This window comes from Leptonotus elevatus, chromosome 3 (genome assembly GCF_054856555.1).
Source record: "Leptonotus elevatus isolate MCC_2025b chromosome 3, RoL_Lele_1.0, whole genome shotgun sequence".
NCBI classification, from domain to species: domain Eukaryota; kingdom Metazoa; phylum Chordata; class Actinopteri; order Syngnathiformes; family Syngnathidae; genus Leptonotus; species Leptonotus elevatus.
In genome coordinates this window covers 1,981,481-2,004,683 of record NC_141241.1, presented here as the reverse complement: position 1 = coordinate 2,004,683, position 23,203 = coordinate 1,981,481, and the positions used below count along the sequence as shown (strand labels likewise).

General features: G+C 38.9%; 2 protein-coding genes across 5 annotated transcripts; one reads left to right on the top strand and one right to left on the bottom strand.

Moving 5' to 3' along the window:
- The first annotated feature begins 170 nt into the window (after positions 1-170).
- LOC147176604 (AP-2 complex subunit alpha-2-like) lies at positions 171-18,522 on the top strand. 2 transcript variants are annotated; one of them, XM_086070444.1, is made up of 23 exons: positions 171-422; positions 1,244-1,312; positions 1,469-1,611; positions 2,005-2,198; positions 2,401-2,530; positions 3,592-3,693; positions 3,794-3,902; positions 5,102-5,252; positions 5,555-5,723; positions 6,891-7,028; positions 7,761-7,943; positions 8,031-8,128; positions 9,375-9,606; positions 10,779-10,943; positions 11,029-11,115; positions 12,158-12,333; positions 12,474-12,556; positions 12,754-12,844; positions 13,805-13,927; positions 15,434-15,550; positions 15,632-15,701; positions 15,838-15,972; positions 16,884-18,522. In XM_086070444.1, the coding sequence occupies exons 1-23, from the start codon at positions 356-358 to the stop codon at positions 16,959-16,961; spliced, it is 2,910 nt and encodes a 969-aa protein (XP_085926570.1). In that variant the 5' UTR covers positions 171-355; the 3' UTR covers positions 16,962-18,522. The 2 variants fall into 2 exon arrangements, with proteins under 2 accessions (XP_085926570.1, XP_085926569.1); XM_086070443.1 differs by lacking the exon at positions 11,029-11,115 and having other exon boundaries at positions 173-422.
- A 56-nt stretch (positions 18,523-18,578) lies between these two features.
- LOC147176603 (protein C19orf12 homolog) lies at positions 18,579-23,162 on the bottom strand. Of its 3 annotated transcripts, none has more exons than XM_086070483.1 (3): positions 22,978-23,162; positions 20,500-20,669; positions 18,579-19,352 (listed from the first exon to the last, which is right to left on the bottom strand). In XM_086070483.1, the coding sequence occupies exons 2-3, from the start codon at positions 20,657-20,659 to the stop codon at positions 19,087-19,089; spliced, it is 426 nt and encodes a 141-aa protein (XP_085926609.1). In that variant the 5' UTR covers positions 20,660-20,669; positions 22,978-23,162; the 3' UTR covers positions 18,579-19,086. The 3 variants fall into 3 exon arrangements, with proteins under 3 accessions (XP_085926609.1, XP_085926608.1, XP_085926610.1); XM_086070482.1 differs by lacking the exon at positions 22,978-23,162 and adding an exon at positions 22,665-22,961; XM_086070484.1 differs by lacking the exon at positions 22,978-23,162 and adding an exon at positions 22,219-22,292.
- Between the last annotated feature and the right edge of the window lie 41 nt (positions 23,163-23,203).

Here is a 23,203-nt window from a genome sequence, read left to right as displayed (position 1 = left end):
TTGTGTTTATTATTTTGATTAAATCAATGTAACTACATTTATAGTCCACTCGTCCAGAATGATTGAATGCCCTAAAACTAAACCAATCCAACCTACAGGACTCCCCAGTGCCAAAGCACTTTGGGGTGAACAAAATCGTGCGCTGCCCATGTGTGACGTCATATCTCTCTTGGTATGGATCGCGGCCCATGTGCTTCCTGTCTGTCTGGGTCCTTGCTGGGACGCTAAAGTCGCTCAAGCCGCCCGTCGTCGCTTGCTGACCGGCTACACTACAGCGCGGAAAGCCGGCGTCTTCTGCTCGGTGGGAGCTTGTGTGGACGAGGGGAACGTGTGGCTTTAGCAGGGAAACGACGACATGCCGGCGGTGTCGAAAGGGGACGGAATGCGCGGCCTGGCCGTGTTCATCTCCGACATCAGGAACTGTAAGTTTATCTAACTTAGCCGCCCAGATAACATAAAAGCAGACTTTATGACGTGCTCATCTACAAACGAGGAGGCTTTTGTGGACATCGTTGAGTGAACCAGGATGTCTCCGGGTCTTTGCAGGCCTATAAATCGTACATTTGAAGTGCAAATAAATCCCAGACTTTTTGACAGCTAGCCGGCGAGCTAATTAGCTGCTAGCTGCTAGCTGCTAGCTGCAAGCTGCTATCGTCATGACGAAAGGCGTGATCGCCACTTTTGGCAGGCAAAAGTCACACTTTGAAAATAATACGTCATTTCAAGACTATTTGAGAATAGTAACCCTATCGAATTGTACTCACTTGTCACTGTTTTACTCGATTTAATCCATAAATTCATACTTGATTGTGAGATCATCGCTTTTGTGACGAGTTTGAGTCACAGTATTGTTTGGGTATCATATTACAAATAAACAGAAAATTACAGGAAATGTGATGTAATCTGGATTTTTTTTTCTCTTACGATAATGTGAAAAGAATGCCCCCTTTTCCAAAACTATTGATGTTTGATAGAAAAATAATTATGTCTAATAAACTAAAATATCTGATGCAACTTCATTATCAAAAGAACATTTCACAAAGTCCCATATTGAATGACGTTGATATTACAATGTCATATTATTAACATCACAATTCCTGGCAACAGTCTCGAAATTGTAAGCAAATGTGAGGTAGCCATCTTGAATATATTTTTACTGTCAATTGTTTGCGCCTAAATTGATCCAAGAGGAATTCGATGTTCTTTGATATTGTAACTGACTTTTTGGGGGGTTTGCTTTCAGGTAAAAGTAAAGAGGCAGAGATCAAAAGGATAAACAAGGAACTGGCCAACATCCGATCAAAATTTAAAGGTAACTAACACGAGTGTGTACATTAAAAAAACAACAACCCCACAGTTCTCCAAATAAAAGGCAACAAGTGCTTGCTTGAAGATGGCTATTTATTTGTCCCCTCCGGTTGAAGTTTCCTCTGAAACACAATAATGAAAATTCATGTTTGTACTACAGGCGACAAGGCTCTGGATGGCTACAGCAAGAAAAAATATGTGTGCAAGCTGCTTTTCATCTTCCTCCTGGGCCACGATATCGACTTTGGACACATGGAGGCCGTCAACCTGCTCAGCTCAAACAAGTACACAGAGAAACAAATTGTAAGCCTCAAACAGCTAAACATGACATCTTCATTACAAGAAGAAACTAGAAATTCTTACAATTGTTTATGATTTGATTGTTTATGATTGATGGCAAAAAAAATATATATATATATTGTCTACAAATCTATATCGTCCTGTGGATTTTCTTTTGAGCACAACCTTTTTTTTGTCTTAAAAAAGAAAAAAAACACAGGTTTATGATTGAGTTTATTCGTTGTGCCACCTTTCCCCTTTGAAATAAATGGAAATGGCACTAATTTGCTCCAGAAAAAAGAAATATAGTTAATATATGTCATATATAAAAAAAAAAAAAAAATCTGGCTTTTCTTGAATCACGTTCTAAAAAAAACCTCCTGTGAATGTTTCGTTTTTCCCCCGTGTTGCCTTCAGGGTTACCTGTTCATCTCGGTGCTGGTCAACTCCAACAGTGACCTGATCCGCCTGATCAACAACGCCATCAAGAACGACCTGAGCAGCCGCAACCCCACCTTCATGAACCTGGCGCTTCACTGCATCGCCAACGTGGGCAGCCGCGAGATGGCCGAGGCGTTCGCCACCGACATCCCGCGCATCCTCGTGGCCGGGTGCGTGTCGTCTCTGCGGCCCGAGCGCTGGTTCTCGGCCGCAAAAATTAGCAGCAAATGATTTCGCTTCATTTAGAAATGTGCGTTCCGACACGTGGGATTGACACGCGTCGAAGAACAAATTACTCGCCTAAAGTTTGAGAAAGCCTTCTTCCAGAGAGTGAGCAGCTTCTTTTTTTTTTATTTTTAATTTCCGATTCAGGGACACGATGGACAGCGTGAAGCAGAGTGCGGCGCTTTGCCTCCTCAGCCTCAACAAGACGTCACCTGACCTGGTGTCCATGGGCGAGTGGACGTCCAGGGTGGTCCACCTGCTCAACGACCAGCATCTGGTAACGCTTCTCACACCCGCGACAAACCTTTTCTCTTGAAGGCTGCCAGAAACTCCAGCTTCTTGTCCACCAAAACAAATTGAGGCTGCTGGTATCAGTGAATCTTGAAGTATTATTATTATTATTATTATTATTATTATTATTATTATTATTATATAACAACTTAAATTAATCCAATTGAGTTTCAACTCATAATTAGAGATGGACGATACGTTTTTTTCCTAGAGCCAATACCGATGCTGATTATTAGTAGTCAAGGAGGCCGATATTCATTTTTAGTAAAAAAATAAAAATAAATAAATAAATGCAAATCTTGACTTTGTTGTAATGTCTTAAAGCATTATTGCTTATTGAACAATGTATTAGACTTTTCAAAATGTAGATTTTTTTTTTTGTAGACAATAGACTTCATTTTAAAGTTCTAAAAACAAGTTCAGGGAGCTCCCAAGGTTATCAGTACATCTTAAAAAGTAAAACTACCATAGCTCTCGATAGTTTTCTACAATAATTGTTTTTCTTCCAAAATTTAAAAATACCTGAAACCTTTAAAAACGTTTACATTTCTTTTGTTTGAATGTTGAACAAAAACTAAATGTTCAGAAGGTTCCCGGGGTCAGCAGCATCTCTTATAAAGTTAACAGAAAATTTAAATAAATAGTTCCCTGAGAATAAATGGTTTTAGCTTTACCCTTTTATTGGCCGTCAGAGTTTGAAAAAAAGCCAGATACCGATTATCGGTCTATCCCTACTGATAATTGCTTATACTTCATGCACCCTTACTAAGAGATGCTAATATCATCAACAGCAAGATTGATACTAATATTGAAGCCGATACTTGTGTAATCCATCCAGTTGTGTTTCAAACGTTTTCTTTCTTTCATGATACCAATTAAAGTACGGTTTTATTACCAATAATGATACTCAAACAAAGTAGATTTTTTTTATTTTACTGAACCTTTATTTATCCAATGAAGAAGAAATTGTCGTTTACAATGCTAACATGGCTGCAGACTTTTTTGGTTCATTTTGGTTATTTCCAAGACCGACATGTTTGTTTTCAGGGCGTGGTGACGGCGGCCACCAGCCTCATCAGCAGGCTGGCCCAAAAGAGTCCGGATGATTTCAAAACGTCCGTGGCGCTGGCGGTGGCCCGACTCAGCAGGGTGGGTGTCACTCGGCAGCTAGTTTGTTGGGGGGGGGGGGGGGGGGGGTTGGTCTGGTCTGCTTTTAATAAAACACATTACCTTCAAATATTTTGTACAGATTGTGACGTCGGCCTCCATCGACCTTCAGGACTACACGTACTACTTTGTGGCAGCGCCGTGGCTCTCCGTGAAACTGCTGAGACTGCTGCAGTGCTACCCTCCACCTGGTATTTTTTTTTTTATTCTTTACGTCTTTGCACATGTTTATATATATATATAATATAAAAAATGAACTTAAAGTAGACTTGTAGTTATTTCAAATTTCCCATGCCAAAAATGGTTCCCTTGAAAAAAATCAATTGACATCTTTTGTTGCCAAGAGTAGCCAACATAGAGTGTTTTAAACATTTGACTTCATTAAATTACATCTAGATAGAATTAAACATGGGTATTGCCTACTTTATAGTTAGAATAAACTCAATCGAAACACTTGTAATGGTAAAATTTTCATAAATATTTCTAATCAAGCTAATTTTAAGCACATTAAAAATGAGCATGGATTTTTATTGTTAAAATATTATTTCACATGTAAAATTAGGGGGAAATAAGCAAGTAAAAACCTTTTTAAATTTTTTGTTTCAAAAATAAATGGCCAATTAATTATGATTAACGAATAAAATTAAGAGTGAGCATTATTTTATTATTTTATATATTTCTTATACTAGAGATAGACGGATATGGTTATTTCACAGCCGATGCCGATACCGATTATTATTAGTCAAGGACGGCAATAACCGATATATGGAGCCGATATTCATTTTATAAAAGGGCAAACATTGACATTAAAATTTGAAAAAAAGCTCTTAATTGTTTTTGAATTTAAACAGCTTTTAGGGTTAGTTAAATATTGGAGTTAAAAAAAAACCGCAGTCATCTTTGTTTTAAAAATCTAAAAAGTTCAGGGATCTCCCAGGGGCAGTAGCATGTTTTCAAAAGTTAAATAAAAACTTAATTAAATAGCTACCTATTCTTTTCTACAGTAAATACAGTTTTCCAAAATTTCAAAATATCTGAAGTACAGTATTAAAAGTTTACTTATCTTAGTTTTAATTTCAAACAAAAACAGGTGGTGCAGAGCCAACAGCATCTCTGAAAATTTAAATAATTAGTGCCCTGAAGTTAACACTTAAAAAAAAAAAATCTATTAAAGGGCATATGATTCTTAAAAATGGCAAATAAAATCAAAATGCAGATATTCGTCAAAATGCTGAATATCGGCGCAGATAATTGTCTATCCTATACATTTCAACCCTTTTTTTCCCCAAATGACTTGGCTCTTCTATTTTAAAATCAAGGGCGGCTCCTGAGTTGTTTGACTTTTGAGTTTTTTTGAGTAGGTGAGTTATCTTTCCGCTGTCGTCCACAGAGGACGCGGCGCTGCGAAGTCGCTTGACAGAATGTCTGGAGACCATCTTGAATAAAGCCCAGGAGCCTCCCAAGTCCAAGAAGGTTCAGCACTCCAATGCCAAGAACGCCGTTCTCTTCGAAGCCATTTCGCTCATCATCCACCACGACAGGTACGAGGCCTTCAGCAAACACTAAATTGTCAAAAAATATTTGTAAACCACGGTAAATGCTCCAGCGTATTCCGGGCAACCCGATTGACTGTATAGGCTTACTTGAACTGAAAACATGACAACAACTGAAAAGGTTCAAGTTTAAGGTTCGATTTTTGCCTCAATCTGCTTTTACAACACATTCGAACGACTAATGCATTTGAGAAGAAGGCTGAAGTCATCCTTCCAGCCTTTCTGCCCTGTTTTCTGAATCACTCTGGCTTGTCAACGATTTACAATCTTTCGATGTTGTTGTCCAACAGTGAGCCCACCTTGCTGGTGCGAGCGTGCAACCAGCTGGGTCAGTTCTTGCAGCACCGCGAGACCAACCTGCGCTACCTGGCCTTGGAGAGCATGTGCACGCTTGCCAGCTCCGAGTTCTCCCACGAGGCCGTCAAGACGCACATCGACACGGTCATCAACGCTCTCAAGGTCAGCCGCACCTGCTGCTTCTAATTGGCTAATTGCAGAAATACAACTGAAGATGATTATGTGCAACAATCAACATAAAAATGACAGTCATTTCCGCACTTTGGCACATAAGGATTTACAAAAAAATTTTTTTTTTTATATTTTGTTCCTGTTTTCACCCGGTTTTATGTGTGAATATAGTAAAAATAGTGAACGTTTATCAGCAATTTTTGAATAATTTTTTGGGTTTGAAAAAAAAGTATTTTCCCCCTTATGCTTTTCAATGGTCAATTATACAGGGATTATTTGCTATTTGGGGGCGGGAAAAAAGTGCTTTTTTAAAAATGTTTTTGGAGTGTTAATTTATCTTGAAAATATTTTTTGTCTCGTGAAAACAGGTCAAGTTAAGATGAACATTTTGTTATCAAATTAGCAAAAAGTCTTTGCTTAGCATGAAGCCATTTGTGCTGCATTTTAAAACATACCTGGTGCTACAGAAATATATAATCTGATTGATTGATTGAAAATGTACATTAAAGTACCGTATACATTACTGAAGTAGAATAATTCATGTACTGCTTAACTTTATATTCTGTTTAATTTCCTATAGCACATTTATTTAAAAAAATATTTACCTTAAGATAGATTTATTTTTTCAAAATTGTGCTACCTTAATATATATATTTTTTCGCCTTATACATCACGTGGTTGTCTGCATTAAAGTAGTGGGAATTGGCAACCTGCCATAATTGCTTGTGCTGGAGTAAAAAAAATCAACACCAGAAAAATAAATAAGATTCAAATATATTTTTTACATGTGTACTTAAGATCATATTTTTTCTTCAATTAAAAAAAAATATATAAATTTTTAAATTGAATACTGCACATATTGGGGGTAAGAACCGTCCCAACGCGACAACAGAAAAAGGATGAATAAACAAATAAAAAACTTCAAATCAAAATGTGTATTTTAAGATTTTTTTTTTCAGAATTAAAAATGGCAAATTACTCCTGTAGAAAAATCATTTTCAACCTAATTTCGTACAGCCTGTTAAAATTACAGTAAATGGATGTATGCCCCCCGTGAGTCGTAATATGAATAAAATGAATCTTTGGGACTTTTTCTAAGCTGGCCTTATGTTGATCATAACAGCCTTAAATGATGTTTTCACACGTATTTCCTGTCAGACGGAGCGAGACGTGAGCGTACGGCAGCGTGCGGTGGACCTTCTCTACGCCATGTGCGACCGCAGCAACGCCAAGCAGATCGTGGCAGAGATGCTGAGCTACCTGGAGAACGCAGACTACTCCATCAGAGAGGAGATAGTACGTCACGGCAGCCCGCCGGCTCTTACAGTTCTTGCTTAGAGGGTTTCTGCTGCAGAAAAAAAGAAGAAATAATATCCTACTAAAGTGGATATGAAAAGTCTACAGACCTGTGTTCAACTGCCTTTTTAAAAAAACTTCATAAATAAGAGCAAAATGAGTCATTTCAAAACATCCATTGTGACCAACGACCTGACAACTCAATTGGCCTTTGTCAAGTTGCAGGGAATGACGAACGGCTCAAAATTCCAGTCAAGAAAAATGTCAGGAAAGGCCTACTTAAACTTCTGAACTTTAGTTGGCATTCTTTCGAGGGACTTCAAATTGTGGCAGATGTTTAGTTTGAATGCGACTGGTTAATTCTGAACACAGCCACAATTTCAATTATGAGAGTGGGTGTGCACACTTTTGCAACTCCTAGAAAGGATAAAAAAAAAATTACAGGTTCTTTTGCAAATGGTGAAAAAAAAGTTCTTTAAAAATACATTGAACTTTACATCACAAAATCCAGGCATTTGAACAGGGGTGTGTACACTTTTTATAACCGCAGTTTATCAAGTTTCCTCTCTATTTCCCCGCAAAAGGATTTAATTTTTTTTACAGGTTATTTAGCAAATGGTGAAAAAAAAGTTCTTTAAAAATACATTGAACTTTACATCACAAAATCCAGGCATTTGAACAGGGGTGTGTACACTTTTTATAACCGCAGTTTCCTCTCCATTTCCCCGCCAGGTGCTCAAGGTGGCCATCCTGGCGGAGAAGTACGCGGTGGACTACACCTGGTACGTGGACACCATCCTCAACCTCATCCGCATGGCCGGGGACCACGTGAGCGAGGAAGTGTGGTATCGGGTCATCCAGATCGTCATCAACAGAGACGACGTGCAGGGCTACGCCGCCAAGACCGTCTTCGAGGTGAGTGCGGCGCGGACGCGCCGGCTCGCTCGCTCGCTCGCTCGCTCGTCCTGGACTTGGATGTCACCGTCTGTGAATTCCTGGTAGGCTCTGCAAGCGCCCGCCTGCCACGAGAACTTGGTGAAAGTGGGAGGCTACATCCTGGGGGAGTTTGGCAACCTGATTGCTGGAGATTCGCGCTCCAGGTACCAACTGCAAATCATCCTATTTAGCGTTTGCTTCACTGTAGGATGTTTGAAATCATGGGCAGTCTTGAAAATCACTAAACTAAGGCATCCTTTATTGGCATGAAAATGTCTTGAAATAGGGCTTTCAAAAGTCTTTTTTTTGTTGAAGGTCACATAGCAATTATGTTTTCCCTTCGGAGGGCCATTATTGTGAACCCATATAAATGTATGATGGTGTCATAAAGCTACATACGGCATATATGGCAAATTGATGGATAATTACTTTTGATTTCAGAAGCCAGTAAAACAAAAAAACAAAAGTTCAACTACTACCAGTATTTTATTTTAAAAGAGAGATTGTTAAAAACACACACACAATATATCAAGATTATTAACTCATTCACTGCCATTGACGGCTATATACGTCAAAAATGTATTTGATCTATTTCTATTAGTTTAACATTTTTTCAAGAGTATGAAAACCTAGAATTTTTTTTATTGTGCTTTTAGAACAAATATAAAATTTGTGATTAATCGTGGGTTAACTAGTGAAGTAATGCAATTAATTTCGATTAAAAATTTTAATCACCTGATGCCCCTAATTTTTAATATGTATTTTTTTAATCGCGTCAGGCGGTTATTTTTTTTAAATTGTAATTAATCGCATGACTTCAATAGTTACGTCACGATTAATCACAAATTTTATATCTGTTTAAAATGTACAAATAATTTTATTTCTAGGTTTTCATACTCTTGTTAACAAAAGTGGAACAAATGTTAAACTACTAAAAAATAGTTTAAATGTATTTTGGACGTCTGTAGCCGTCAATGGCAGTGAATGAGTTAATAATCTTGACCTTGTGTGTGTGTTTTTAACAATCTCCCTTTTAAAATACTGGTAATAGTTGAACTTTTTTTTTTTTTTTACTGGCTTCTGAAATCAAAAGTAATTATCAATTTAATTTAAATCTCATGATAATATCACAATATTGGAACCGACGAGTGATGTAAATTTAGTCGGGACTCTTATTGATTTTAATTTATCTTAAGATGTGTAGGACAACCACACACAACAACTCTTCAGATCAGCAGTAAGCACTTGCGACCCCCCCCCCCCCCCCCTCCTAAACCAGGGATAGCTTTCGGTGTCTCCTGCCTGCAACCCAGGTTGTTTCAAATCATCATGCAGGACCGAACTTGCCTACCCCTGCCCTAAACTAAAGTGTAATCGAACCATGTGCCGGCTGTGTTTGTCGTCCTTCAGCCCGCTGGTCCAGTTCAACCTGCTGCACTCCAAATTCCACCTGTGCTCGGTGCCCACGCGGGCGCTGCTGCTGTCGGCTTACATCAAGTTCATCAACCTGTTCCCGGAGGTGAAGAGCACCATCCAGGAGGTTCTGCGCTCGGACAGCCAGCTCCGCAACGCCGACGTGGAGCTGCAGCAGAGAGCCGTGGAGTACCTGAGGCTCAGCTGCATCGCCACCACGGACATCCTGGTGCGGGAGGAGGCGGCCCGGCGGGGCAACGCGCTTCCCCGTCTTCAGCTGCCGTTCTTGTTGCACGTTTTTTTTTTTCCCCCCGTGAAAAGCCTCTTTTTTGATTAATTGGTCCCTTTTTGCCAAACTCTTAAATTCACTGCCATTGACGGCTATAGACGTTTTTTTCCCCCCCGTGAGACACCGTCTCCTTTTTTGAGAGGGCCTGAGACGCGTGCCTTGACATACGCGTGACGTTATTAACGGCTGTAGATGTCAAAAATACATTTGAACTATTTCAATTGGTTTAACATTTTTCCCGCTTTTGTTAACAAGAGTATGAAAACATTTATAACAGATATAAAATTTGTGATTAATCGTGAGTTAACTATTGAAGTCATGCGATTCATTACAATAAAAAAAATGTAATCGCTTAAAAATGAGGGGTGTCAGTTAGCTCACGATTAATCACACATTTTATAGCTATTCTAAATGTACAAAAAAAAAATAATCTAGGTTTTCATGCTCTTGTTAACAAAAGTAGAAAAAAAAGTTAAAACTAATAGAAATAGTTCAAATGTATTTTTGACATCTATAGCCGTTAATAAGAGTGAATGAGTTAAGTCGGGTCACTCGTATGTCAAGGCACGCGTCTCAGGCCCTCTCAAAAAGGAGACGGTGTCTCACGAGGGAAAAAAAAAAACGTCTATAGCCGTCAATGGCAGTGAATTTAAGAGTTTGGCAAAAAGGGACCAATTAATCAAAAAAGAGGCTTCAAGCCGACCAGTTGAAGTTTACAGTCAAACTAAATATAACTGAAAGAAATTTACATGTTTATATTTAAAACAATGCAACGCTAACAGTTAGCATCAACAGTTGAGGTTTTAGAGGCAAAGGATACTTGAAGCAACACATAAAAAATTTAACAGTATTCACAAGTAGGCCTGTCACGTTAACACATTTTGCATGATGATAAATTACCCAGAAAATATGGCGATAAACGAAATTGCAATTTTCATATCATTTCTCAACTAATATAATGATAATGGTATAATAATGCAATTACACCCATTTCAAGATAAATAAGCTTATTTCTTGAGAAATGTTAATTACATTGGATAAATGATTCATTTATTTGATTATTATTTATTTTATTTGCATTTGATTTTCTCCTCTTTTACTTGCCCTCGCAGGCCACCGTCTTGGAGGAAATGCCTCCTTTCCCAGAGAGGGAGTCTTCTATCCTGGCTAAATTGAAGAAGAAGAAAGGACCCGGCATCGACGACACCAAGCGCAACGTGAACGGCGCTGCGGAACACAACAACGGCGAGCACGGCGGCGACGCGGACGGCGCCACGGTAACGGCCAAAGTCCCGCGCTCGCTTGCATTCATGCTGACTTTCACTTCTTCTCTTTCCCTCCTTTTTGTCCTCCCTTCATCAGTCCTCTCCTTCAGTGATGATGGCGCCTCTCGCCAATAGACCGCGTCCCGCCCACTCTATTCCCATCATGCTCTCTGGCGGCACGATGGTACATTCATGCTGGCTTCGTGCCTGTAGTACCATCGGCCACCACATGAGATACAGCTGCACAATCTAAAGAATGATGGCGTACCTAATGTTGTGGCCGATGATTGCATAATGATGTTTGCAGTGTTGTGACTTGCTAAAAATGATCACATTACCACCTTTTTTTCTTTAATACTTCATTTTACGTAACACAACTTACCTCTCCCTGTATATCTATTCCCTGTGGCTAAGGCATTAGCATAGTAATTTATTATTTTTTTAAATGGCAACTTTGAACAAATTAACGCTATGGTAAATTTGACGTAAGGTTCTCGGCAGTAAATGAGTTAAAAACTGGCACGTGTGTGTAAACTAGGGATAGGCCAATTATCGGCGCCGATGTTCAGCGTTTTGACAAATATTGGCATCGGCCATTTTGAAGAAACTTACGGACGATAATAGTTCAATTTAAAAAAAGTGTTAAGGAAAAAAAAATCAGGGAACTAATTATTGACATTTTCATAGATGTCTCTGCACCTTCTATCATTTGAAATTAAAACTAGAATGAGTACAATTGTAATGCTTCAGCCATTTTGAATATAAAAAAACAACCTTTATTCACTATAGTAAACAATAGGGAGTTATTTACATTTTTTTTTTATTTAACTTTTGACGACGTGCTACTGCTACTTTTTTTGTAAAACAAAGATGTCTATTGACTAAGATTTTTTTTAAACTCCAATATTTTACGAACCTTAAACGTTCAATTAACATATGGAAAAAAAAAAGAACTGGAGTTTGTATTTTTTTTAAATTTTTGATGCCATTTTGTGAAAATGGATATCGGCTTCAAATATCAGTTATCGGTGTCCTTGACTACTAATAATCGGTATCGGCCCTGAAAAAAAACAGATCGGTCTATCTCTAGTGTAAACTGCATGTACCTAAGCTAGCATTGCTTTTCATCTTCGTTGGCATGAGGTTGCTGCCGCTCTTCAACTTTGCCTGAATGTTTGTGGCGAAAAGTTTTTGGAAATGAATTTGGACTGGCGCGTCCCACGCAGAACTTGGCGCATCCCTTCAACGACCTGCTCAACCTGAACTCGCCGCCGGCCACCAGCTCCAGTCTGCTGGTGGACGTCTTTTCAGACGCCGCGCCGGACCCCGCCTCGGCCTTCGACTCCGTCTCGGCCTTCGACCCCACCCTCGACCCCGGCGCGTCTGACGAGAGTTTCAGCAGGTTTGTAACCGGCAAAAATGGATACAATAAATCTTTGAATTCACTTGATAATTTTTGATCATGATGAGGATTCTTGAATTTTACAACAATAATTTGAACTGATGTTCCAGAGTTTTTTTTTTTTGGTTTTGTTTATGCAGGTTTGTGTGTAAGAACAACGGTGTTCTCTATGAGAATCAACTTTTGCAGATTGGCCTGAAGTCCGAGTACCGGCAGAACTTGGGTGAGCAGCTTTCATTCCTCTTTGGGAACTTTTACCAAAGGACTCTTTCTGGGTTTGTTCATTAAATGGTAACTGAACTTAGCTTACAAAGTTGTTGTACAGGGAAGATGAATTGTCCACAAACTCGTAAGGACAAAAAGCATGCGTGCGCATGAAATTAATAGTGCTGAATCTTCATTGCAAATGTCGTCCTCCAGGTCGCATGTACGTCTTTTTTGGCAACAAGACGTCCAGCCAGTTTGTCAGCTTCTGCTCGTCGGTCATCAGCCAGGACGCGCTCAAAGCTCATATCCTTTTCAAAGCTACTTCTTTCTTGTCTTTTTTTCTTTCTTTCTTTCTTTTTCAACAGCTTTTAATTCATCAAGTGATTTCAGAAAGCTAATTCCTACGTAATTACCATATTTAAAATAATTTTGATCAAATTAATATTTCTTAAGATGCTTTTTTTGGGAGTAGCTGCGCAAGCTATTAATTGTAAAACTAATTGACATCTTTTAAACAGTTTTTCATTTATCAAGTTATTTCAGAAGGCTAATTCCGACCTAATTACCGTATTTAAAATCATTTTGATCATATTCGTCCATCCATCCATTTTCTTAACCGCTTGTCCTCACAAGGGTCGCGGGGGTTGCTGGAGCCTATCCCAGCTGGCTTCGGGCAGTAGGCGGGGTACACCCTGAATTAGTTGCCAGCCAATCGCAGGGTGATCATATTCAAATTTCTTGATTTTATTTTTTATTTTTTTTTTCGTGTAAAATGATTGACTTGAGATGCACCTTTAAAATTGGCCTTGTTTAAGATGCCGCATAGCACACTCAGCCCTGTTAAGAGTTTCGAATGACCTCCTCCTGGCAAATGTCATTGGAGACGTGTGTGTGTCTTGTTTTGCTGGATCTGACTGCAGCGTCTTGATTTGGTGGACCACAATATTCTGTCTGCTCGTTGGCAGCACCGGGTGGGCATTAATGGCGGCTCTCTAGAGTGGTTTAGATCGTTTGCTGTGCGTCCCGCTATGCCCCACTGGCGTGTGGTGTTCCACAGGGTTCAATTTTGGGGCCCCTGCTGTTTTGTATCTGCTGGCCCATGGCTTCCATTTTAAGAAAACATTGGATTTGCTTGTATACAGCAACGATTGTTTTTGAAGTTCTCTATGAGTTAAAGTTGAGTTGTTTAGTGACAATTCCAGGATTACAAACTGTGGCATTTTGTCTTCCGGAGGAGCGTTTGTTCTTTTACAATGAATCCACAAGTGAACATCCACTCCAAGGCGGTGGATCCCTTGGTCGAGGGCGGCGCTCAGGTGCAGCAGATCCTCAACATCGAGTGCGTGTCGGAGTTCAGCGACGCCCCTCTGCTCGACATCCACTTCAGGTACGTCGTCCCGCGCTCTCTCATGTTTGCGGTATCCCTGAATGGCCACTTTTCTTTTCTTAACACGTTTTGTTTTGTTGCATCCATATTTCAAAATAAATAAAATGTTTCCTTTTTTTTCTTCTTGTGAATGAATTACTTTTTTTTCTCACATTTAAACCTTACTCCATTGAAATTATGCATTTACCTGTAAATTAACTTTTTTTTTCCTCATAAAAGACTTTCTCATATTACGTCATTCTCCTGCAATAACACTTTTTTTTTCTTTAAAAAAAAATCCTGACTTGTTTTCTGATGATTTAACATTATTAACCTGGCAACATTATTGCTAATAACTTTTCCTCTTAATTCTCCTGAAATTACATTTTTCTCTTGTAAAACTTTAAAAATATATATATATATTTTAACTCTTCTGAAGTTGTTTTTACCCTGAAGTTTACAAATTTCCCTCCCAAAATGACCTACACCTCATATTACAACTTCTTTCATCTGAATTACAAATTTCTTGTGTTGTAAAACTATGACTTTTTTTTTTTTCGTATTCTAGCTTTATTCTCCTGAAATTATATTTTCACACCTATTTTTTTCACCAAATGGTAACACTTTTTTTCCATTATTGAATCTCCTGGATTTTTTTTTCTCAAAATATAACTTTCCCAATAAATTTGCACTTTTTCCCCCCTCAATTTTTTTTCTCCACGTATTAAAACTTGATTCTTCTGAAATTGCTCCCATGTAAAAGTGTGACTTTTTTTAAATAATATATATTTTTCCTTCATTTTATTATCTATTTTTCTCATATTGCAATTTTAGTCTCCTATTCTCTTAACATAGAAACATTTTCTCTTCTTAACAAACTTTGCATAATATGACAAAATTGTTCCTCTAATAATGATTTTGTAAACTTTCACATCTTTTTTTATTTTTTTTCTCCACGTATTAAAACTTGATTCTTCTGAAATTGCTCCCATGTAAAAGTGTGACTTTTTTTAAATAATAGATATTTTTCCTTCATTTTATTATCTATTTTTCTCATATTGCAATTGTAGTCTCCTATTCTCTTAAAATAGAAACATTTTCTCTTCTTAACAAACTTTGCATAATATGACAAAATTGGTCCTCTAATAATGATTTTGTAAACTTTCACATCTTTTTTTATTTTTTTTCCTCCACGTATTAAAACTTGATTCTTCTGAAATTGCTCCCATGTAAAAGTGTGACTTTTTTTAAATAATAGATATTTTTCCTTCATTTTATTATCTATTTTTCTCATATTGCAATTTTAGTCTCCTATTCTCTTAAAATAGAAACATTTTCTCTTCTTAACAAACTTTGCATAATATGACAAAATTGTTCCTCTAATGATGATTTTGTAAACTTTCACATCTTGGTGGGAAAGTTTCTGTGGCACTACACCGAAGGTTGCACAACTCAAAAATGTGGACTTCCTCATAAAGTGGATATCGCACGTGATGGATGATCAGTGTGGCGGATGCGTGTGCGCAGGTACGGCGGCGCCCCACAAAGCATCTCCATCAAAATCCCTGTGATGCTCAACAAGTTCTTCCAGCCCACTGAGATGACGTCGCAAGATTTCTTCCAGCGCTGGAAGCAGCTCGGCCTGTGAGTCTCACGCACGCGCAGACGCCTCCAAATAAGCCACACGGCGGGCTGTCAGCTATTCAGCCCTTTCCTCTCTTCCAGTCCACAGCAGGAAGTCCAGAAGATCTTCAAGTCCAAACACCCGATGGACACCGAGGTCATCAACGCCAAGGTCGGGTTTCGGCACTTTTGGAAAAATGAAGGCTTGTTGACGAGCCATTAGGCTTAATATGTTTTGGTGGAGAAGGTCGTTAAGGTGAACACATTCTGTTTTGTTGATAACGCTCAACTTGTCGTTGCTTGTTTAGATTTTAGGATTTGGCGTGGCTCTGCTGGAGGGCGTGGATCCCAACCCGACCAATTTTGTTGGAGCTGGCGTCATTCACAGCAAAACTTCTCAGGTGGGATGCCTTCTCCGGCTGGAGCCCAACACGCAGGCGCAGGTAACAAACGCACATGTGCACCAAAACACACAATTGCCACATCACGTCACATCCAGACAAATACGCTTGCAAGAATTTCAATTATTACACTTTATAATTACATCTGCATAATCGTAAAAAGAAAAAAATTATTACGAAATTTTTGTTGTTGAGTTGTTTTAGTTTAAATGTATACATTTGTACCTTTTTATTTTATTTTAAAGTAACAAATTTAATGTTTAGTTTTTTTCATCCAAAAGGAACTTGCATAATTAGTGTTTCGTAGAATTTTATTTTTTTAAACATTTTCTTGTTTTGTACCAAAAAATAAATGATCGTCCTATTCGTGTTTTCAGTTATTACCAATACAATCGTGATGCACTCATTCACTCCCAGCCATTTTCCCTGAAGCAACCACCTTCGCTCCCGGCTGTTTTACTGGATTTTGACTGATTTTGCAAGACCCACAGAATATTGTGTTCTATTGCTATGAAAACATGGAACCTACCAAAAGAAAGATTAGAGTCTCTTGTTTCATCAGTTTCTAAGCAATTAGCATTAGAATATAGCTAAGTTTCATCATTATTCACAAATGTGTTTAAAACAGTGGAGAAAAAGAGCCTTTTTTGCAACATAGCCCTGGTTGATCTCTTATACTCTGCTGCCACCTGCTGGTCGTTTTTTGTAATAGCTACCATTGCTTCATGCATTCTCTTCAGGTCAGAGGCTGCATCAAAGCCTTCTGTATGCTCTAGCATACAAAAAACATTTTAAAAATGGTCATATTTAAAATGGAACGTATTTATACGTTTTTGGGAGCAAATGAGTTCATATTTTCTTGATAATCGAGCAGCCCTAACATGAAGTCGTTTTGAATGAATGTTGGTGTCGTTCCTTAACATTTGCACGTTTGTGTTTGCGTCTCTCGTCAGATGTATCGCCTGACGCTGCGCACCAGCCGCGACACCGTGTCTCAGAGACTTTGTGAACTGCTCTCAGATCAGTTCTAGAAGCTTCCTTTGTACAGTTTGTAAGTTTTTTTTTTCTCAACATATTTTTGGGCATATAGCTTTACGGCCTTTTGACGGGCACCGCCAGGTGTCCCATCGCCCCAGCGTGCTGACCTGTGGCTGAGCACAATGTTACGGAGTTTTGATCTTGCCATCTTGTCACTATTTTGCATGTGAGTATGACATCACTACATAGTGGGTGCTTTAACACTGTTGTTTGTTGGCTTTTAAAGCGACACGCACAATTTGTACTGGAGCTCCCATTGGTGCCTTTTACGTGAAACACTAGCGCACACCGCCTCACTACTTGCACCTGAATGCATTTCACACACTATATACACTCGATATTTCTATTTTCTAATGCTCCTCACTGCCTTAAGAATTGTTTTGTTTGGGAATAAAAGCTTTCTCCTCACAAAGAGTCTCTCATAATTAATTAATTAATAAAAATGTCATTGAGAAGATGGCATAAGGTGCAAAAAAATCATTTTTAGAATAAAGTAATGTGAGCAGAAAAATGAAGTCATACAAGCAGCTTCACGAAACCAGCATTTTATTATTATAAAGTACTTTTTTTTTTTTTTTATAAACGTATTCACGTAAAAATTGATTTTTGACATTAATAGCAATGGAGCCATATGATCTTATTTGTTTTTCCTCTTTGAGGTGTGATGCCTTGTTTTGGGTGCATGGTGGCGCCTGTGCCATCAAAAAAAGAATTCAATTGGAAGCCTACAGGTTTTTGAGATTGTGTTCTTGTTCATGTTGCATCGTGTTTTTTAGCATATGTATCGTCTGACTGCTATATCTCGGTCTGCTCTCAGATCTGCTCACCTTTTGTACGGCTTCCTACTGGAAATGGGGAGCATACTCAAAACTCAACTTTATAAAGCACTTTAAAATAATCATTGCTGCATACAAAGTGCTGTACACGGAGTAAAAATCAGTCATGGAATAAAGACGAGTAAAACAAAATAACACATGATAAAATGAATAAATATAAGGGGTAAGTAATAAGTATATGAAATTAATACATTATTCACCCGGACACTCTGAATTATTTGTCAAACAGGAAGCAGTTTCATCAGTTTTAACTAAATGAATCCTTGTCCGTACAGCCTCTGTATTTAAAATTACATTTTTTTATTTTCTTTTTTCTTTTTATAAAGAGCTCAGTATTGTTCATTCGGAAATGTTATCATCATTGCTCTTTATTATTATTTTTTTATATATATATATATATATTTTTTTGTATGTGGGTGAGTATGTGTATGTGCGTGCGTGCGTGCGTGCGTGTATTTGTTAGCTCACCAAAAACCTATTAGAAAAAATCCCATACCGTTCACCTAAACCGAACACCGCCGTCAGGAGACCCGAGGGGACCAAAGAAAACCAAGGAAGGTGAAATCCAGCACCGACCAGACACCACCCACCGGAATTCTTCCCTTTAAAATTACATTTTAACCGAATCACCTTCATTAGTTTATAAAGTTGATGTAAAAATGTATGACTTTGATTTAAAAGAAAAAAAGATTTAAATAAAATTAAATGTATACATCAATTATATATATGTCAATTTATTTTCTGTTTGTCTACAAAAGAATAAAGGTCAAACAGTTTTAGTATTGTAGTTTACTTTATTACACAATACTTTTTTTTTATTCACAAAAGTCCCTAAAACGTAATAGTGAAAGTAATTTTTAAAAATCAACTAAAATGAAGCATTTTCGGAAGAAAGAAAATACAAACTAACAAACCTGCTCTAAAAAGTCATTAAAACTAACTGAATTTCAAAAACAAAAGTCAAAACTAAATAACTAGCTAAAATGAAACATTCTAAACAATTGTTAACCCTGACTCTTGAAAAACATGTAAACTTTCATCCAAAAGCATTTGGTAGTTGATAAACGTGTTGTGCGGGTTCACAGTTCACCTGAACGGCTCCCACTTTTCCAGAACAAGGGAAAATACAAAAAGTCGTCCCAGCGGTGCATTTTATTCAATTGACATCACGTCATAATAAATAGTCAGAGATGATTGGATAGTGAAGAGAGAAACCAAAACTTGCAGTTGCTTTCGACAAATCGAAAAAAGTCCAATTTGATGACGAGTGTTTTGGAGCGCGTCAGTCCCTGTAGCGCACCTCAGCTCGGAGCTCCTTGGTGACGTAGTTGAGCAGCGCGGCGAGCACCTGCTGCTGCAAGGTGGCGTTGCCCGTCACCATGGCGACCAGCTGCGCCGCGTCCGTCCAATTCAAACCGGCCAGGACGGCGCTCACGTCCTCGTACAGTTTGTCGCGCTGCGCCGGCGGAAGTTCGGCCAGGATCTGAGTCAGCGGGCGGAAGTGGCCGCTCGAGAGCCAGCCGGCGAGAAGGCTGCCCAACACGCCACCTGGTGGACGCAAAGGGGAACGGCGACTCAAGACATCTTCCTTCCACCTCAAACTTGAATTTTCGTCTTTCTTCTGCTGAAACCTACACTCTTCTGCCTTCCTCGCCATCAAGTCCACCTAGTATACCCCCCCCCCCCTGCCTTTCACAGCCACTGTCCCCTGCAGAGGTGGCAAATCCATGTTTAGAAAGTAAAAAACCTGCCACGGTTTGACCTTAGCGCCTTGTGCTAGCTAGCTAGCTTCCTAGCAGGTAACAGAGCACCTGGGGCTAAAGCCAAACTGTGGCAGGGTTTTTACTTTTTGGACCTGGATTTGCCACCTCTGGTCCTCTGGCATAATTTGCTTCCTTACTCCTTCCTTCCTTCCTTCTATTATATCTGTTTTTTTTAATATATCAAATCATTCCTTCTTTAACTTAAACCTACTTTGCTGTCTGCCTTCCATGCAATTCCTTCCTTCCTTCCTCCCTGATCCACTTTCCCCTGACCTTCTTTCTTCCTTTACTTCCTTCCCGTCACCTTGTACCTGCTTTTCCCTCTTTCCTTACTTCCTTGGTTGCTTTCTGTCGGATCAACCATTTCTCCCTGACCATCCCTTATTTCTCTTCATTACACCAGTTTTTTTTATTTTTATGCGTCCTTCCGACTCAGACTTGCTTTTTCTTTCATTCTTTCTCCCCCCGGAGCCACTTTTTCCATCCATCCATCTTTTGCTTAGTACTGCTTTACTTCCTTGCAAACATACAGTAAAGGTACTTTTCTCCCCGGTATCATAACAATACTGTTAAAAAAAATAAAAAAATAAATCAACTTCCTTCTTGTCATGTAGCTTCACTTTCCATTTGACCTCGCAGCCGCTAGCAAACAGTTGCTGTCATGGCGGGCGCATTTGTTTGTGATCTGTGTGTTCAGACGGTCCCGCAAGCCACAAATACCTTCCACAAATAAACTCCTGCAAATAACTGTCTCGCAGCACCAGCAGGCTGAAAATAGTCCCGACCACGTCTCACTTTCACCGTCCTCGTTAGCATTGTTAGCTTTCGGACTGGTACACCTTGTTTACAAAGATCAAAAACTCCCACAATTATTTGCTTTTCCTGACATACTTGATGATTACTGGCCATCAAATGTTGTAGTTTGTCCTTACCAACAGCGATGCCGGGCGGTCCGCCCACCAGGCCTCCCACAAAGGCGCTGCCCCCCGCCATCAAGGCTCCCTTGGCCGAGCCTTTGACCGCCACCTTGATTTGCTCGTGAGCCGAGATGTCGCAGCACAGTCGCATGACGTCGTCCACCCTGGGCGGCATCTTACGAACGCTGTGGGAAACGCAGTGCGTGGAATTTGACAAGCATGCCCAGAAAACACCAAACTCTTAAGAAACTCCGCTAAATGACATTTTGAAAATTCGGTCTGCAAATTCAGTTGAACTTGTCTATCAAATTTCATGTTCCTATGTCTATCATGAGTAGACCCACAAAAAGTCTCAAGACACAGGAAGTCTGCCATTTTGGTGAATGCACATATGTTAGCGTCATTAAAGCAATTTCCAGCGGTTCTTCAAAAAACATGGATTTCTTTATTTTTGGCAGTGGACATTTTGCCATGTCCACCAACTCTCCTGCTAGCGTTATTTTGCCGTGAAAGGCTCTGATTGGTCGACGGCTGGACCGAGTCATGCACTGGGCATGATTCCTGCCACGCTTCACCCCTTCTGTGTCTTTTCACAAAGTTTTCATTTTGTTTTGCCAAGACTGTTATCGGCATTCCCGGACTAACCTTGACCATAACCCTCACAGCAGGGTTATCGGACATTAGGGCACATATTTCGTCATTTCAAATGCAGCAGTTGTGTTCCTTTCCTTTCTGTCCTCTTTAACTGCATCCATAAACTTCCTCTTTGGTCTTCCTCGAGACCTCCTGCCTGGCATTTGGAAACTCAGCATCCTTCTGCCAATATACTGACTATCTCTCCTCTGGACATGTCCAAACCATCTCAGTCCGGCCTCTCTGACTTTATCTCCAAAACCTCTAATATGTGCTGTCTCTCTAAGCCATGGGCTGGTACACATTCCCTACCATAAAATGTGTAGTTCTCGTGCGATTCATGGCAAAATAGCACAAGCAGGAGGGTTGCTGGTCACAAAATATCCATTTCATTATTTATTTATTTTTATAAAGAAAATGTAGCCTTAATAAGCCATTTTGACTTGGTAGACATGTATTGTATAAAATAGACCCCCACACACATACAAAAAGGGCATTTTCTATAGGTATGTAAAACCTTAATGAATTAAAAATATAAATAATAATCAGCCCCAAAAGCCAGTGTGAGTGAATAACATTCAATTTGAGTCATGTTTATCATGAATAAACCCACAAAAAGTCCCTACGTTTGAGGTTTTAACTAGTATACATTGGTCCCTGGTAGGGTGGGTTGTCTGTAATCTTGGCACACAGAAACGAACAAATAAGCAAGGATGATGACATTTTAAATACTTATAATAATAATTATGTTATTGTTTAATGTAGAAGTGCGTGTTGTGAATAATTAACATTTAAAATCAACGAACAATAAAATTGACCCAGCGATCTAACTCTAGAAAAGATAAGTGTTTACCTGAATGATCCCTTAAGTTTTGTTTTAACAGTTTAACCATCATATTTTTGCCTAAAAATTGACAGATAGAAACGTTTAGTAACAAAGTACATTGGTTTTACTTTTGTTTTCACTTTATGCTGACTAAATCATCTTCGAAGTTGCGTCAGAGACTAATGTCGCATCCCGTTTTCCTTCAAGAACTGTTACGAACAATGGTTTAATTTTACTTGAATTCGTTAAAACCGTCGTTAAAATACTTTTCTTACCGGTTCTTGTGTTGTAGGAATAAAAAAGTTTGGCGTTGTTGTTGGACTCTTGTCAACAACTTCCGGTTTGGAGTCAGAGAGTAAACAGTCGAGATAAGATGGTTACCAGGATGGAGAGGTCATTTAGTCGGTATTAAATTTAATTCAATACATTGAGAAAATATATCAACCTGTCTAATTCTGACCATAACTCGAGTGTAGTGTGTATTTTTATCAAAACTGTTGCAAATAATTGAATTAATGTACATATATAATATATAATCGTTGCACTTGCGCTGGAAAAAAACCTCCGCGTTTTGGTCGACTTTTGATGACGTATTAACACGCCTGTAGGAATGGCTCGGCGATTTAAAAGAAAAAAAAGAGCACTACCACTAATCACTATTAATGTATACATTTTAATAAAATGAAAAAATTATTTTATCAAAGCATTTACGAACACAAACCTTAGCACTGCTGAAAATCTTTGTGGTGACACAATGAGCTCCCGCCTCTTTTGAACGATTTTTGATAATGCCCGTGTCCAAATTCACAAGGATTGTTCCGGAAGGCTGAATTTGTTAACTGCATGACGTCACCCCCGAGTCCCGACACGACTCGACAGCATACAGGCAATGAGAGCGAAGGACTCGACGATTTAAATAAATAAAATCAGGCTGGCAACAATCACTTTAAATTACTTTTTTTTTTCACAAAATAATTTTTCAAACCAAAAAAAACAAACAAACAAAAAAAAGTTACATATACTGTCCATACCACCTGAATACTTTCCTGACAGCCACAGATATATGCTGACCCCGCCTCTTTTTGGGCGGTTCTCGATGACGCAAGAGAATGCTGGGCAGGAACCGTCGGTGATAAACAGCAACAACAAAACAACAAAAATAATGTCAGTAATTCATTTTAATATACACATTTTGTCAAAACGTATAGAAAGTGCGGAAACTGTTCGCTATTGTCGTTCTACCCAAGGACGTCTGTCGTT